Raw genomic sequence first — 18052 nt, forward strand, 5'->3', positions numbered from 1 at the left:
TTCACTCCCCCTCCCCACATCTCCTCCGGACTGCGGCTGGCCGGGGCTGCGGAGGTGGGGCTCCAGGACGGTGCCCCCCGCCCCCCGCCTTCGCCAGGCTCCTCCGCTCACCCAGCCCCTCGCAGGGCCACCGTGTGCTGCTGCGCCCCACACAAGCATTCCACAACACTCTCATTTAATCTAAACATCCCTAAACTTGCAAATTAACAGGCTCTTCAGCTGTAATTATACAGATACATACAAGTGCCACCGGGTCAGGTTATGCCATATCTATCCATTTTATTTGTATACCTCACGTTTGGAGAAGGTCACATTTTTCTCTTTCCTAAGGCATTCTACCCGGTTAATATCAGGAATATCTTCCTAATCATAATCAGGTTGGACAGGAAAAAATAAATTAAAAAAAATTAATAAAATCTGCAAGGAATTACAGGAAGCCAGGAGATTTCAAAGAGCTGCCACATCACCATCTCATTTAGGCAGCAACACTTTCTCTCCAAAACAGGCCTCCACAGAAAGTCTCTATCACAATAACCCAACTAAAAGAGTAATAAGGAAGGAATAACATGGGGGGGACGACACCAGCACAAACCCAGGGACTGAGTGGGTTCGATTTCTCATGTCTAGTGACTCAACGAAAGCCCCAAAAGTTGCTCAGAAGACAACTGTGTATTTGGGCACATTCAAACACACATCATCCACACTGACACTCAGCATCTCCCAGTACCACTCAGGGACAAACAGATGCCATAAAATACTTCAGCTCAGACACACATATCCCTTCAGTGCCCAACACGTTCATGCTAATGCTCTTACTTTCTCATCAAGCTCCTTTTGTTAGCGGCCGGCCATCCTAAAAATGGGAACACAAGCACTTCTGCAAAACCAGGAAAAGTTTGAGCAGTATGACCTCTCTTGGAGTAACCTTCAACAGTCAGAGGACCAAACCAAATTATCTTTTACTAGAAAAATTTATTTAATTCAAGTGTCAAGAAAACTTTACATTTTATACTGTTAAAAGATTTAAAAGAAAATTTTTATAAGCTTACATTAATATATCACATTGCAAACTTCACGGCAAACATGAGTACAACAATATTTTGTGTACAAAAGCATTTACCCAAATTTATGTTATTTCCCTGTCATATCTGTTTGTTGTTTTATTAGTAGTAAAAGAAAAATACAGTTTGTTTATAAAATCTTTAAAACGTTCAATACAGTAAATACTGCAGAACAGCAACTCTGATTTTTTCCTTTTCTTTCCTCCGATACCGGTTACAATGCAACCCCAGACATATTTTTCCCCATCAAAAATACTACTTTCAAATACTTCATATGGAAATAAATGAAAAACATTTATATCCTACATATGTATGAATAGAGTTTTGTACGTGTGCATGTCTCTACATCCACATAAGATTATTTCCAATGTGGCAAAACAACATGCTTAAAGATGCATGGAAAGACTCTTAATACAAACATGGTCCCTATTTTTAGCACCTCCAGGTTTCAGTTGTCCTTAACCTTTAACAAATTTGAAAGTAAAGCGCCTCACCTCTGTTCAGAAGGTATTAGGACATTTAAAGGCATTTAGGTTTAGTATTGTTTTTAATTGGTATGTTTATGATCAGGAAGAAGATAAACTGTGAAAAGGCACAACATTAGTGCTCCTACTGAGACCTCTACTAACCTCTCTTCCTGAGAGCACCTCTACTAAATACCCTGGAGCAAAGTCTAGGATCACTTACATTCCAGCAACTCTCACTGGGAATTATCCAATTAAAGCAGCAATTCCCCCACCCCTTTTTCCCTCATAGGTCTAAATACACAACCAAATATATTGCAAAAATCATCTACTCCGTATTTTAATAACCCTGGCTCCTCAGTGGAGAAAAGAACAGAAGATAGAAACACCTCAAATGCTTCATGCCTACGTGAATCATACATACACCCCGTTTTCATCTTCCACTTTTCTCCTCCGAAAAGAGAAGATTACTAAACCACCATTGTGCATACTGAAATAGAATATTGCTTAAGAGATCATTACTGTTAAACAAAGCACTAGCCTCTCGTCTCCCTCCAGTTTTACTCAATCACTGCCTTTCATTATTGGACTCTCCCACAGATCTTCCCATACTGACAGTGAAGAGTTTGCCGAGGTTCACTTCTGAGTAGCCACTCATGGACAGACATTTGTCTACAGTGCTCTTCAGTTTTTTGTAGGCCTCAGAGACTTCCCTCCTGAGTGGCTTCTTCTTCAAATACTCTAGAAGAATGAAGAAAACACAGAAGCATTTAAAGACCACAAAAATAAAGTACATTTGCATTCACTGCTATTGAGAATCGTGGCATTTTAAAAGGAGGTGAATGTTGTAGCTAACAAAGACGACATTTATGGCAAGCTCTCCCAACTTCTGCTGCCTCCCCCTGCTGTGCTCTACCAGCCGGTTAGGGGCCATGTCAACCAGTGGCTGGTGGTGAGGCTGAAGCTCCCTCAGCCCCTACCAGGGTGAGCACAGCAGCTCCTGCCAGGAGCTGGCAAGAAGCACCGCTCGCCCTGTCACACTCACTGGAGCAAAATGGGGGTTCACTCAGTCACAGCAGAGAAAATAAGTGACAGCAGGGCTGCCCTGAAAGGATCTCATTTAAAATGAGCAGGTGCCTTAACTTAGGGAGAACTACACCAAGCCCCCATGGGTTTGACGCAGGGACTTATTCTGCCCATATCTGGCTTCAGAAGTGAAGGAAACCCTGTGTCACTTCTCTGGTTCCTGCTGCTGCCAATACTGGCACAACCTGGGACAGCCTTAGCACTTGGCTTGTGAGTTCTCACCTTCCCCTTGTCTGCAGGTTGGGAATTGTGATGCTTGGCATTACGGAGGTGCCAGAAGGAACAGGGCAGTAGCATGAACAGGGGAAATTCCATGCTATTCTACCTTAGAATGGATAGAAAGTGCCCAGTATCTCTATCAGGAGATATCAGGTTCACTTGACACATGAATTAACAGAGACAATCCCAAGAGACTGAGAAGATGAAGAGAGCTTGATCAATAACACCTAGGAAGAAATGTCTAGAGTGCAAGACATTTACTCATTTGTATGTTTGTGTGCGTGCAAACTCATGTGCACGCCCATGAGTTTGTATATATTTCAGCAGCCAAGTCAAAACTGTTCTCCTTTTCTGGTGTTTAATTTTATGCCATCCAAAAAAAATCCAGGGGTTTTCGTTGGGTGGATGTCCAGCTCTTGCTTTACAAAGGCTGTGAACAAAGGTGAAGAGAAGAAAATACTCTACTGATACACATTAATGCCAGCTTGATGCAGATCTGGTGCAGCTGTGCTCCTCCTCTCCAATCAACCCCATGTTCTAGAAACACCGGCTCCCACCTGAAAGCCTGCATCTGCAGTTAAACCTTGGAACAGGCAGCAGTGGATAGTCAGTCTGCATTACTGAGCACACAAGAAGGATATATTGCAAGGTGCCCTCCCAGACAGTTTCACCCTGTTAGGCTAGAGGGACTCCAGGTCACACAGAACTATAAGAGTATGACACAGGTACCTAAAGTTCAAGCTTTCAAGGCTTTTCAGCGCAGTTTGTAAGCACGTGTCTTGCTAGCAACCAATACCATCTTTCTGCTGCTCATTAGCTTTGCCTAAAAGCTGTTGTCTCATTTCTTCCTGTCACCCTCACAATGTTGGCACTGCCCTCCTCATGCTTTAGAGGTGCACAAAGGAGCCTCCATAACCTTTGAAACAGCTTTTATTATGTGACACGTTATAAAAACAGTTGTCTCTAAAACAGCTGAGTTTCTCTGAGAGACGAAGGGTTTGGAGGAGAGGGACATGTTTCTGTGAGTCCACCAGTGCAAGGGAAGAAGTTACTCAGTTTCGCAATGACTTACTTCTGCAATGTGACTGAGATGGAGACATCCCATTGGACCCACCTTCATCTCAGAAGACTGCTTGCTAGGAGATGGCAGGGAAGGGAGGCATGGTAACAGAAATAGCTAGTACAGTTTTTGGGTTTGTGAATTCCTCTTCCCTTAGGATTTACAAATACTTTTGCAGAGCCTCAGATGTTTCAAGATGAACTCAGCAGATTAACTACTAGATACAATACAGTGAAGTTTTACTGAGCAACTGCCACCTGCTTAGGTTTTCCATGTTATTCACCAAGTTCCACTGAACTCAATTGCTCTGCATGATGCTATAAAATCTTTAAAAAATTAATTAAAATTTCAATTAACTAAGCCAATTTGAGTAACTGAATATGTTGATTAAAAGCACTTTAGTAAGCATCTTTCATGCATCCTTGTGAAGACGGTATGTATTGTGCTGTCATATTCAGTTTTGGGTATTTATATCCCCAACTTTGGGCAGTAAGCAATGAGAAGACGATGCCTGGGTAGAAGACACCACCTTCTCACCATTACCCAGGCAGTAATTAAACTATGTCTATTAATAGAATTATAATTTCCTTAAACTACACCATCAATACAATAAAAAACTTTGATTACAAGAATCTGTTCACTAACAGACTGAAGTCATTATGGCATAAAGACATTTAATGTTCTTGAAATTATTTAAATGTAGGGTTTAATTAAACAAACCTTGAAAATGGCAATAGCCAGATCCATAAAATCACAAAATCCAGTTTGGCACAAATTCAGCACTGACTAGTTTTTGAGTTTTCAAGATAAATTAAATACTAAGTGGGTATTTCTGCTCACACATTAGCAAAACCATGTTCTTTATACCAAGGTACTGTGGAAAATAACCACCTTTGTAGTTCATAACCAGGCTAAAATAGTTTAAAGCTTCCAGGAACTGGGGAAGGAACAAGGTGAAATGTATCAATGTGCAGAAACAGCTGGCAGATGTGAACAGAGCAGGAAGGCACACTAATCATGAGAACAACAAGACAAACAATAAACCAGGGCTGAAAGTAGGGAAAAAAATACAGGCCCGGGTACAGCTTGAATTCAGGCTCCAGCTGTCCCGCTCACAGAGCATCCAGCTCCCCCCTCAACGTTAAATCTAAACTTTAATTAAAGGCAATAGCCTTTCTGACAGTATGCTTCAAGCATTCCTTAGATGCAATTACCCTCGGAGGGACAAGCGGGAAAGGGTGAACTGAAAAAAACGTGGAGAAATATGAGGGGCCTCGTTGAAGTAATGAGGCCAATTTTAAGTTTCAATTATAAGAGAATGGGAGCTGGGAGCTGCGGGCGGAGAGGCAGGCGGCAGCGGCGGCTGCAACCCAGCTACACCGTGCATTTGAATGACACAAGTGCATCTGATGACTGGGGAGAAGAGATTTAAAGAACTGCAGTAATACAGAGCAGGGGAATATGAGAGAGGACACAGCTCCTGATGTGTTTACCTCCTTTGCTGATGGGATATTGACTTTTCCCACCAGGTTGGTTAGAAAGGGGACTATTTACGCTGCCACACAGCAGAGTAAGAATGACAACCAGCATCACTCTGTGCTCCTCTGAGTAAAAGACAACTGTGACCGTCGTAGATCACACAGCCAGTCAATACCTTCGAGTTACCATACCATCCAACTTACAGATGCATGTAAAAGCTCCTACTTTCTTCCTAAATGAGAACTTAATCGATAATGCACCCAAGGCCTTCTGAAAATGAAGCTATACGAGCTGAAAGAAATTGCCTTTTGCTAGTTACTCATGCTCCAAAATAGTTCCTATTATCACTCCAACATTGTTTTAATAATATCCAAGTCCAGTGGCAATCTTTTAAGATGACCACTGCTGCAGAAGGCATATACGGCTATACATAAGGAGATCTATTCATACACATGCAGAGCATACAAAATATACTACCAAAACAAATACACAAATGAAAAATACAATTACTTAAATAGAAATTGAAAAAAAAAAAAAAAAAAGATGTGCTCCTGACTGTATATACTTAAAATACAGGTACTGTATTGTCTGGAGATAATAAATCACTGATTCTGGTGAAGATTTTAGAATCCTATCACCAAACATGAAGTTAACCCTCTCTTCCCATTCCCCCCCAACATAACTGTCCCCTTGTTCCCTTCACAAAACACACTCTGAGCCTCTGGCTGTCCCTGTCAAATTCAGCTCCCCATCCAAGTACTTGTTTAGCTACCTAGGTATATTTATATACTACTTGGGGGAAAAAAATACTAAATTTTAAAAGAAACCTGAAATCTATTTACCCCACACTGTTGTACTGATGCTGGAAGAAAGGATGGAATATTTGGAGGTTACCTATATTCAGCCATGTGTTTTATTTTTATTGCAATTTCTCTTTGTTCCTATAAAAATGACCCAGAATAACCTGAGAGCAAAGAGCAAGAACTTTTGCTCTTGGATTCCCTAAGACGTGGCTTGGTAAATTCTTCTGTTTTTCTCCTACTGATTGGACAACTGAACTGTATCATATTATTAAACTCTCTCCCCCTGATTATTCTGTTGATAACCTGCTCTTCAGAGTGAGAAGTAAAAATATATTCACATTCCTTTGTATTTGAGTGCATGTATTTGCACTGACTACGTGAGAAACATTGCAGGTACCTACGAGCGTAGTGCCAAAATGTTGGTTTATCTGGGAATGCACAGAAAAAGCTGCGGAGTATCATTTATGTACAGCATCATGTCTCTCACTTTTATTCAAAGAGTTAAAGAACATACTAAATTAGCTACTGAATTTTTTACATCGCCTACTGGTTATTGTATTTTAATTACAGCAAGCTTAGACACAGAGGCAGTAGTCTCTGTTCCAAATATCTGTGTTTCATTTATTTCTGTGCAAAGGTAGCAAACAACAGTCAGTCATAATTGGTTCTGTCAGATGTTTTACAGTCAGTCATAATTGTCTCTGTCTAGAGGTGTGTCAATTTACAGCAAGTTAAATAAATATTCTGTCTATTATGATATCAGGTTATGTAAGCCATTTTTTTTAATTGCATGGGTTCCCCTTTCATAATCCTCAGCACCCCTATTTATACTGTTAACCTTAACTTTGCCATTTATGGAATGTCAATGAAAAAAGTCAACAGTAATTTAATGAACAGACGTGTAAGCTTCTAACACACTTGCTTTTCTATTTCTAATTAAACACAATCACATTAGGCTATAGAGCAATTAAATGATTCAGTCTTGACAGTGCTCTCCTCAAATATCTATCAGGGATGCCAGTTCACTGGCCTAAAGAGGCAGATTTACTAAGCTAAGCCTTAAATGATTCTTGTTTTTTGCTGAAGAAAATAGACCTCCCGACTCATACCAAATTCTAAACCACACAGTCCTACAAAATAACAGAGGTTGTTGATGACAAGGGCCACATTTGCCCTCCAGACAGCCAGGATAGCACCTCCACCCATTCTGGATGTTCACAGAAGTCAAAGCAATTCTAACGTGATCACAAATCTTCCTATCACGAGAGCATACGACAAACTTGGGACTCCAAAGGTCAGCTCTCACCAAACAGAAGAAATTGTTACATACTGCTTCATGGTTTCTTATAAGTCCACCTTCGTTATTTTGCTAGGCAAGTAAAGGGTTTTGTATAAAAATAATTACCTGAAGCTCCTGTGCACTGATACAAACCCACAGCTATCAGACTGTATAAAATCCTGTGGCTCTGCTCAAGTGCCCTGCTACCCCGGTGTCGGGAGCGCGATTATAATGCTGTTTACCACTGGTCTGGTTAAGATTCAAATAACCCTGGGGCTCTTGCCTGGCTGCAGCAAGAAGCTGGTGCTGAGGGAGAGTCACCAGCGGCACCCTGGGGCAAGAGGCTCGACCCCTGCCCAGCACCCAGCGGGTACCAGGGGGGACTGAACGAGGCGAAGGTGCTGCTGCGCGCTGCCGACGGGCTCTCAGTGCAGAAGGGAGCACAGCGTCCCTGACTGGGTTTCAGGAAAGAAAGTGTCACCTTGAAAGTGATCAAAAAATTTATTTCAACGGGAATGAAGTGATTCTATCAGGGCTGGACTATACGGATGTTTGTATTTGTCATCTCTGAAGGAAAATTGCACATACAGCCCCCTTGCTGAGGGCATAAAAGTACTGTCAACTATACTGGACAGATTTGTCCCCCCCCCACCCCTCCCAACATATTTTTATTTATTTATGGTGAGGAAAAAAAACACAACAAAACACCACAACCCCACACATTCTGCAGGATCATTAAGCACTGTTGTATAAATAAAGTTAGAAGATCAAACGAAAGAGGGGACTCGGGTTAAATGCTGGAAGACAAGCTTAAATAAAGTTCTAAGAAAAAAGCAAGACATGCTGTAATTCCAGGAACCTATTACTTCAGACAATTTACTTCAAAAAATAAAATCAGAATGGTAAATGATTACCCAAAAGCAATCATGTCATCATCACTGAAAGATGGAATAAAATAATTTTTTGTGAAGTGGCTGAATGAGAGCAACTTAAAAGCCACGGAGCCTGTCAGAAGCACATTATTTCTTTTTACACCCCGTTTCCCAATTCATCTCAGTGCTGCTGACTAACCTTGGCTCCCAGCAGGTGGAGCATTTAAAATAAATAGCATTTCCTACAAAACGCGCTCCAACTGCCCCATGACAGACGCTTCCAATTCCTGGCCAGCCACTGGATCAGCTTCAGCGGTATCTAACAAGGTGTAAATACAATAACAAGCATGTAATTAAGTGAGCATGATGAAGTTAATGGAGATAATTCATTCCATTTTGGGCTTATGAATATTCTATTAGATGTTATCAGGCAGCTGGAATAGCTGTTAATTTAATCATCATTCAGACCAGCAAAATGTTCTTTGTGCGAGTATAATTGCAGAGAATGAATAATTGATTTGACAATTGTACCAGTGGATTTCAAACAGTTCTGTGCGCTCTCAGAGCAGGAAGGGAGGAGAACTGGAATACTCAAAGCAGTGAAGAGGTGGCAGAGAAGCCAGCCTGTAAATTGAACATTATCAGGACACAGATAAAGGACAATTTTTATTTTATCAATGCAACACAATTACATTACAGTGCGCTAGTAATCACTCTGCCCACACTTTAAAAAGGGAAATAAATTACTCTTCATGGGAAAGGACAAAAAGAAATATCAAAACCATTTAGAAACCATTGATATTGGATATTTAATTTTTTTGTATTATATTTTATTATGGGAAATATCAAACTGTGTTTTAAATTGCTGGCACATTTAACTCTGGTACCTGCAATCAAATACACAGATTGTATTTTACATGTACCTCTGTATTACAGCATGTTCTATGAATTGCAATGATTTTATTGCTCTTCGGGGAAAAAAAAATAAAAAAGACACCCATGTTTTCCAAAAGGTGTTTTAGGATACGTGAGCATTGTACACCTAAAGAACGCGATCTCATCTTCAGTGCATCAAACACAACCCACAAAGCAAAACAAAAAAATCCCTAGACACTGTCACAATACAAAGTGCTATGACTATTTCACTCCAGTAGCAAAACTGGGAATGCTACTTACAGCTGCTGAAAAGGCAAATTTGCCCATAAAACTCATTTTCATGAAGGCTGGCAATGAAAAATCCACACTCAAAGTAACTTTGGTGCCTGGAAGTGCACATACTGATACACCCATTATTACTGCACAGAAGGGCTTCTGTGCCTGACAACTGGAAAGCATCAGCTCTCCCTACAATGTTATGTTTCATAGCACGGAGCATTATGTTGCCCTTTTTTTTTTTTTTTCAAATTACCCAAATGTATTCATAATTCAACCCTGTCCCTGTGATGCAGGAACACGGTTAAGAAAACAAATACAGCCATTTAACGACGCTATGCTTAGAAGCGCTGGGGAAAGCCAGCAACTCTCCCCTGCCTGCATGCCTGCCCCCCAGGAGGATGCCAGCACTGCTCCCCACTGTGCCAGAGCTCCGGGCTGGGCTCTGTGGCAGCAGCAGCAGGAGTAGCATCCCCAGCTGGGGCTGGAGGGGCTGAGCTGGCGTGGGTGCTGCAGTTTGGGGTGGGGGGGTCCTGCAGCGCTCCCTCGGCAAAGCGTCGCTGCTGCTGCTCTGCTGAGTTTTCATCCAGCTCCCTGTTCCCTCCTCTAAAAGCAATCTCCTCATCCTTCTTTCTCCTTAATAAACAGCATGGCTAATTTCTAAATACTAACTGCTCATGAAGATGAAACTCTGGGATCTGGTCAAACACCCTCAATGAGCATGAAACACTGATCTAAGGGAATAAGCAATTCAGAAAATTTCACCTTGGCTACAGGTCCAAAATGAAAAAAACCCACTATAAAATAATACTAACATCTCTTGAATCAGGAGCTGCCCATATACTTGGGGGACCAGCTAGATCCTTATTTATAAAAATAGAAGATTAAGCTACAGCATTCTGGGGCTCAATAATTTGTTTTGTGTTTTGTTTGTGGGTTTTAGTTTGTTGGTTGTTTTTTTTTATGTTTGTTTTGGGGTGTTTTTTTCAGGAATATTCGGCTTTAAAACCGTATCACATGCAAGAGATCTATTGGCACAGTGAACCCATTACAGAAATACTATAGAGCCAAGTGAGACATTCTCCTGTACATAAAGTATCCTGGCAATGGAAGGGCTTTAAATTGTGTATATATGTATATATCATGCATCTGACAGCCAGACAGGCTATGAGAATCAGATCCATCCTACATGCAGCATAAATCATAGCCAAATAATGCACACAAGTTAATATTTTTGCTAGAGTTAGGGTTTTGAAACACTGCCTCTAGGGTCAAATTCTGATCTAAGGTCTTCTACAGCTTTAGCTTATCCAGTGGCACTGCAGGGAAATTTCTGTCTATCTTTCCCTAGTTAAATTTGATTCTTAATGTAGTGCCAGGGACACTAAGCCAAGATTTTAAAAATGTTTACATAGGTAGCATAATATTTTAATAGGGACAGACTCAAGGCAACTTCCATATCAGAGCAGCCAATAAGGCACTCTCTCACCTTTTTTTTAAGAGTAACTCTCTAACAGAATTCATAGGTTTTGATCTGTGAGTTTTGGGGCTTTTTAATTTATCTTTTCACTGTACATCTAGCTCCTTTCCACTGTGATCTAGCAGTTAGAAGTGGCAAGTAACAAATGAACCCACCAGCCTATCAAACCAGATAATCCTCAACAAACTACCAGAAGTAACTGGATTATCACCAGCAGTTAAGAAACAACTTTCACTTGAACAGCTGCCATATATGAACATAATGCAGTTATGCCATGGAATATAATTTTAACTTCAGCCTTAACTTTCCTAATTTCTAAGTTGCCTAACTTTCAAATTTACATTTTAACTTTGTTTTAATAGTTTCTCAACTTCAAAATAGATGATCTTACATAAAAAACAGAGATCACGAAAGTGAAGTGGGCAAAAGGTGACATGCTTGTAACACTTTCAGAATACATGTTTCTGAAATACACAGAAAATGGGTTTTCAGAGAGGGTCTGAAAACCATTTAGTACGTTTTGTTGCCTGTTCTGAAGGGCTTGATCTCAGGCACTATGAAGATAACAACTGACCAGAGAAGCAATTTGCCAGAGCAAAGGTATTCTAGATCTTCTTGCAGACCAATATATATGGATTACACAGGCTGAAAGGCATGTGTTTCAAAATTTCAAATCACTTCATTAATATTATTAAGATTAAACCTGAAAATTCAAAGGCAATTACATTAGTATATGTAGTATGTATTTATAAATTGCTGTCTCAAATCTAAAGCCAGTATCTGTTATTAGCTCTTTAAAGAAGTGGGTGAAGGTCAAGTTCCAGCCTAACTAGTCTCCATCTAAACTGTGTTGCAGATCAACTTACATTTTCTCTCAAGGAGTCGTAACAGTTACCCAATTAATTTTTCTCCTTAAAAAAACAAACTGATTTCACAGCCCAAACCGCTATTTTAACATTTTTTTAACACTGTAAGCATCTGAACCCTTATTGTTATATTTTCTTCCTAGAAAGCTTGCCTTTTATTAACTATTTTCTAGGATACTGAATAATTCATCTGTAAAAACTGGGTTTTGTTCCATTCAATAATAATTTCCCTCCCTCTTCCTTGGCTGGAGAGCAAATTAGCTCCAAAATTGCTGCTCTGAGTATGCTTCCTGTTTTTTTTCCTGTAGGTGGCTCTTCAGCAAGGAATTCTGCAACATCTAACCAAGTACATGTCATGATTTTCCATGTCATATCCCCAAAATATAGGCCAATAAGAGAGAAAGAGTGTGTAACATCCCTATAAATAATAATAAAAACCCACCTTCATTGATTCTTTTTTCTTTCCCATCAACAAATATACTCAATGCAGAAACAATGTCAGAAGAAAAAAAATAATTTCCTAAAATAGAGGGACAGGGATCTACCTGAGAGAGTCCAACGCAGGGCTACAAGGATGATTAAGGGACTAGTACACCTGTTGTAGGCAGAAAGGCTAAGAGACCTGGGGCTTTTCAGTCTAGAGAGGAGAAGACTGAGGGGGTATCTAATTAATGTCTATAAATACATGAGGGCTGGGCATCAAGAAGGCAGGGACAAGCTCTTTTCACTTGTGCCCTGTGATAGGATAAGGGGCAATGGATTCAAACTTGAGCACAGGAAGTTCCACCTCAACATGAGGAAGAACTTCTTTACTGTGAGGGTGACAGAGCACTAGAACAGGCTGCCCAGAGAGGTTGTGGAGTCTCCTTCTCTGGAGACTTTCAAGACCTGTCTGGATGCCTTTCTGAGTGATCTGCCCTAGTTGGTGTGTGGTTTTTTTGGTATTTTTGTCCTGCTCCAGCAGGGGGGCTGGACTCAATGATCTTCAGAGGTCCCTTCCAACCCCTAAGATTCTGTGATTCTGTGAAATGCTTACATTTTTTAATAGCTGTAACCAAAATTCAGTTGTTTCCATTTTCTCTGATCTTAATTTATCTAGCTAGTTTTCTGCCCTAACTACATCTAAGAGTAACATTAGTGGACACACTTTTTACAAGTCTTTCTGAGATTGCACTTATGTACAAAGACTATGTAAATGTATGCAGATAAGTTCCTCAAGTTCCTCAGTATGTAGACAGGTCTGTGATCAAGGAACAAGGAAACTTGTCCTATAAACCTCAAAAAACTGAAATTCTAGTTTAAAAAGAAAGGAGAAAAACAAACCAAACCAAAAAAGGACTTCTTAAATTTAGATATAGGTATAATTATTTTATGTATTAAGTGTTTCTTATGGAGTTAACATTACCATTTTGTTTTGAGAACTAATCTAGTGCTCACCTTGTTTTTTAAATTGCTGTTATTTAAGTTACCTACTTAATAAAGGCTGTGTGTGTGAATTCCTAAGGTTCTCTGCCTTTTAGCTTTTCAATTATGTTGCCTGGTGGACTTAGTTCTACTTCTGTGAGGAAGATGGCACTACTTTTCTTCCTGAACACCATGAACAAGCAACCTTCTTCACTTTTCTAGTCATTCTGTCTCCATAACAATAATTTAAAGGCATTCTCTTTTGCAAAGTATTTATCCAGCACGCACACAGGTCTGATGAGAAATGTGGGTAAAAACAGTTCCAGTGACTTCTATATTAGTGTCAGCAGTAGCAACTACACCCACCGCTAAGACTCCCTGAACAGAAAAATGCGAGAGTCCAAACATTTTTACTGTTAAGGCAGCAAGCCCTCAATGGCTAGAAATCAACAGAACCAGTAAGGAAATGCCCATCTTTAAGAATACGCCTAATTACAACACCTGAACACTTCCACACTGCCACCTATTGGGGGACTGTAAGAGCTTGACAAACATTAGTGAATTCTCTTTGAAGGTGTTCCCATGAGAGAGAGAGATGCCACTCCTGTCCTGCCGAGGAAGAGCAACCCTGTGGGCTATGGTCAAGATTTTCAAAGGTATGTTACTGGTGCTGCCTACCTAGATTATTAAACATATTCCTAGTCTTCACCACGGATCACTGCAGTGCTAACACTTACCAGGCTGCAAACATTACGTCCTTTGAAAACTGACTATGTTTTTCAGATGCCTAAACACAAGGTTGAAATTCACAACTTGGTCAGCTCTTTTGCTGTCCTGCAGGAGCTGCCTGTGGCTGTAATCTGCAGTCCTACCCTCTACAGTGGTGCAACCTACTGAGGAACACAGAAGGCTGCTTCCCTGTTAAAAACAGCCAGAATGTAATCCAGTGTGTAACACAGGTTTTGCAGTGATGCAAGCAAGTGAAACGAGTATTCAGGCTGTGTAGGTATTATATAATTTATGAAATAAAGTCTTGCCCAGAGGCAAGTAAAATATCCTTCCTCTTTTAATTCCCACCACTCATAAATAATCTTCCTGTTTGTGTTTTATTGGAAAACAACTGATTTAAAAGTCACCTAGTGTTATAATCCCCCTCTGCAACTGCCATCTATCCTACAGCGGTAGTAACAGACCCTTTCATTCACAAGCAAAGCCAGCAGAATAAAGAGGAAGTGGAGGAGCTGAAGGGGGAAAAGAGCGAGAAAGTGGATAAATTCCATTTGTGCTATTAAAAAAAAAAAAAAAAGTGAAGTCAGTGGTTGAAAAGTGAAGATAAAAAGATGAAAACAGTAATCTTGCTACAGAAACCAGAGAATTATGTTCTTGCTCTCCCCTAGTTTTTTTTTTCTCCTTTTTTTTTCTTTCACACTGTACAAACTGTAGCACCCTGAACAACTCACTCCCCTGCTATTTCCAGCACTTTACAGAAACTTTTCAACATTTCTGTTTGACATATATTTTCAGCAGTGAGGTGAAGACAGTAAGTAAACAGGTAGTGAAGGGCTATTTAGAGAGCTGGTCAGTCACGGTAATAATAACGCAAAAAGAAAAAACCCCACACAGCACAGAACATCTATCCTATGTGCTGTAGCCACAGACAGCACATGACCTCTGACAAACAGTTTTCAGAGTAATTTTAATGCTACTCTGGATTTAACTTGACTAACTGGTAGCAATTGAGCACATCTTTTTTTGTGGCAGCAGTTATCTAAAATGCTACAATAACAGCATCAAAAGTAGAATGGTGGAAGATTGGTTTTCCATTGTGCTGCTGAACTGGCATAATGCCCACTTTAAAAGCAATTCGCTGCTCATCACTGAAATCTGGCAGACACGACACTAAATGCCTCGAGGAAAAAAAAAAAAGGGTCTTGAGAAGGGGGAACCACTCCAACCACCAAGCAAAGAAAAAGCAGGAGGAGAAAAAAAAAAAAAAGGGGGAAGAAAGCAACGAATGATGAATCTATGTAAGAAGAGAAAATTGCAAAATAAAGTTTAGCACTGCATGCAGACTCAACAGGCTCTACTTAATTTGCTTGAAGATTTTATCGCAGGCTTGCATTAGTAATAGCAGAACAAAACAAAAGCAAATATATATTTATCTCTGTCTATTGTTCTGATGAAGTGAAAACGTACTGAGTTACGTCAATCATTTGTCAAACACATCTTCCTAGTTTTATTTACCACCAAATGTAATGAGTAAATATGTGATAATAAAACTCTTCTTTTTATACGAACATATACAATTTTTCCCCACTACTAAATACAGGTAATGATTTAGGAAGCTTTCAAAATGTCTTTTTACTGTCAATAAAACTAATTCTATTCCCATTTTCATGTTAAAAAAAGGCTTTACAAATGAAAATTCAAATTAAAATTCTGATTATAGTGTAGTGTGACAACACCTGTATTTATAATTTTACTGTCAGCTAGCTTGTAGTGTTTAACAATAGCTTGAAGCAGAAAAGTAATTGGAATTTGTCTGTAACATGCCAGATGACAACACTGGGCACTTTGCTGTGCTAAAGCAAATTTGGTTTGATGACAAAATAACCTTAGATAGATCAGGCAAAAAAATAAAAAAATCCAAATGTTAAATGAAGTCATCCTTTACCCAGGGACATATAATCTACTGTGGTAAACCAAAACAACTGAGCAGTAGCTGCAGAAACCAGGATACTCCTGGAACTGGCCGTTCTCTCCTAAGCAGGCACCCCTCAAGTCTCCCCCTGCAACATTCACCTCCCAGCAGTTTCTCTAAACTGGTGCATTACTCCAGTATTATAATGAATATCATTCAGAAACATAAAAGAAAGAAAGGAAATAGGTTGGGAAGAGTTGCTACCACATATGCTGCAGTTTTGTGTATCTCTGTGCAAAAACCAAAAGGAAAACCATGAGGAAAACATCCAATGCCAGTGTGAACACAGCAGTATCCTGGGCACTGCAGTGTTTTCATATTGCCCATAGAGTTACACTCAGCTGTACTAACTGGGGCATACTGACCGGCCTGGTAAAGATTAGAACACAAACACACATACTTTTAAAGAAACAGTAAAAATACAACAAACCGCAGAAAAAATAAAAACAAAATAATAATAAAAAAAACAAACAGCAAAGCTATTCAATATGACTACTTTCAAAACTCAACCACATGCCACTCACCACACACAACTTGTCTTTCTCAAGCCTACAAATTAAAAGCCTGTTTTTCATTATCCTAAAGACAGAACAAAAATAAAGAAAAGGAAGCCACGGAAGAAAGAAAAACAGAATGACAGCGATGTTTTAGTTTATACTAGATATGGCAACACATACAAACTGTCAAAACTATGGAGTGAAAAAAGCTGTTATCAAGCAACTGTCAAAGAGAGTCCTCTGAGATTTGGAAATCTTGTGTTTATTGTAACTACTGCACATTACACAAAAGAAGAATCATCCCTCTTCTTACTATTGCTGCTAAATATCATGCAAGAGAACCCAGACTTCTCCCTCACTATTTAGATTATTTTTTTCCCCCTGTAATTCTGTGCTTGACAGCACTGGGCCCCCCCTTTTTAAGGTTTTTTATTGTTTGGTCAAAGTTCAGAGAGAAACTTGAGGTTATATCAAACATTATTTCATTTTAAAGAATGGTCAACACCCATTTTATGTTGTTAACTTGTTGTCCATCATTGAAGAGTGGAAATTGTTGACACCAAAATACACAGAGGAAAAAATTTATCTTTTAAAACAGGTATGTAGAAAGAGAGAAGATAATGGGAACAGCTATTTTACCAGGCATACTAACAATTCCTTTTCATGTATTTTAACATACTGTCTAGAAATGAGACTTAAGAGTTAACTGGCAGTAGGCTACAATATTCTAAGGTTTAGTCTGAATGTATTAATGCAGATTTTAAATCACACTTCCTGATTATAAGAAAACAACTACCCCTTGGAGAGAAATTCTCAGGAACTGTAGGGTTTCAATAGAGCCTTCAAAATATTCTTTTGAGTGATAGGATTCTGTGACCATTTCTCAACCTGTAGCATCAGTCCAACCATGCTAATGACTGGTTAAAAATTGTGAACAAAAAATACCTTGCATTTTGTTCACTGCTCACTATAAATCACATTTATTATCACTTCTCCACTTCAGGTTTACGTAAAAATCACCTTCATTCTGAATCCTGGGTTTTGCAGAAAAAACATTGGATGAGGTCCCAAGATTCAGCTTGAAGTTGTTAAGAAAGAATATAACCTTCAGTGTGTGTGATGACGCATGCTTTTGTGGAATTTTTACTGCATCTGTTCTGGAGAGGGAAGTATCAAACCTCAAAGCTCAGTAAAAGAAGCCTTCAAATATTATTGTACAAGAGCAGATGAGTGGTTGCCCCTGTGAACTCAATGTGCCCACAGCATGTTCAGTAAATTTAAATGCCTCAAAACCGCAATTACTTAGTTCTAGATTTGTTACGGACATCACATAATCCATGTAGCTCTGATGAGGAACAGATTTCTGTAAGCTTACTTTCTAACACCAAGCATTAGATCCTGTTGGATATACCTGCTGGAGCTATCACTCCACAGACACCCGTCATTCCCTGGAAATCCCTGATGCAGGTGCACTGTTCCTCAACCCCCAGTTCACAATCCAATACCACCCAACTACTCAAGCTAATAGGGAGATCTTCACATTTTTGTATATAAAGTTTTTCTTTTCTTTTTCAGTCTTAAGAGCACTTCTTCAAAATGTCATAATATTTATGATCATCAGATGAGAAT

General features: G+C 39.6%; 1 protein-coding gene across 3 annotated transcripts in view; it reads right to left on the minus strand.

Moving 5' to 3' along the window:
- Nucleotides 1-952: 952 nt before the first annotated feature.
- POLA1 (DNA polymerase alpha 1, catalytic subunit) overlaps nt 953-18052 on the minus strand; it is a 202625-nt gene continuing 185525 nt past the window's right edge. For 2 of the 3 annotated variants that reach the window (XM_051608243.1, XM_051608242.1), the window contains exon 37: nt 953-2266. In XM_051608243.1, the coding sequence (XP_051464203.1) occupies nt 2094-2266 (173 nt within the window). In that variant the 3' untranslated portion in view covers nt 953-2093. The remainder of the gene's footprint in view (nt 2267-18052) is intronic. The other variant, XM_051608244.1, reaches the window with a different exon arrangement.

Source organism: Apus apus, chromosome 1 (assembly GCF_020740795.1).
Source record: "Apus apus isolate bApuApu2 chromosome 1, bApuApu2.pri.cur, whole genome shotgun sequence".
Classification (NCBI taxonomy): domain Eukaryota; kingdom Metazoa; phylum Chordata; class Aves; order Apodiformes; family Apodidae; genus Apus; species Apus apus.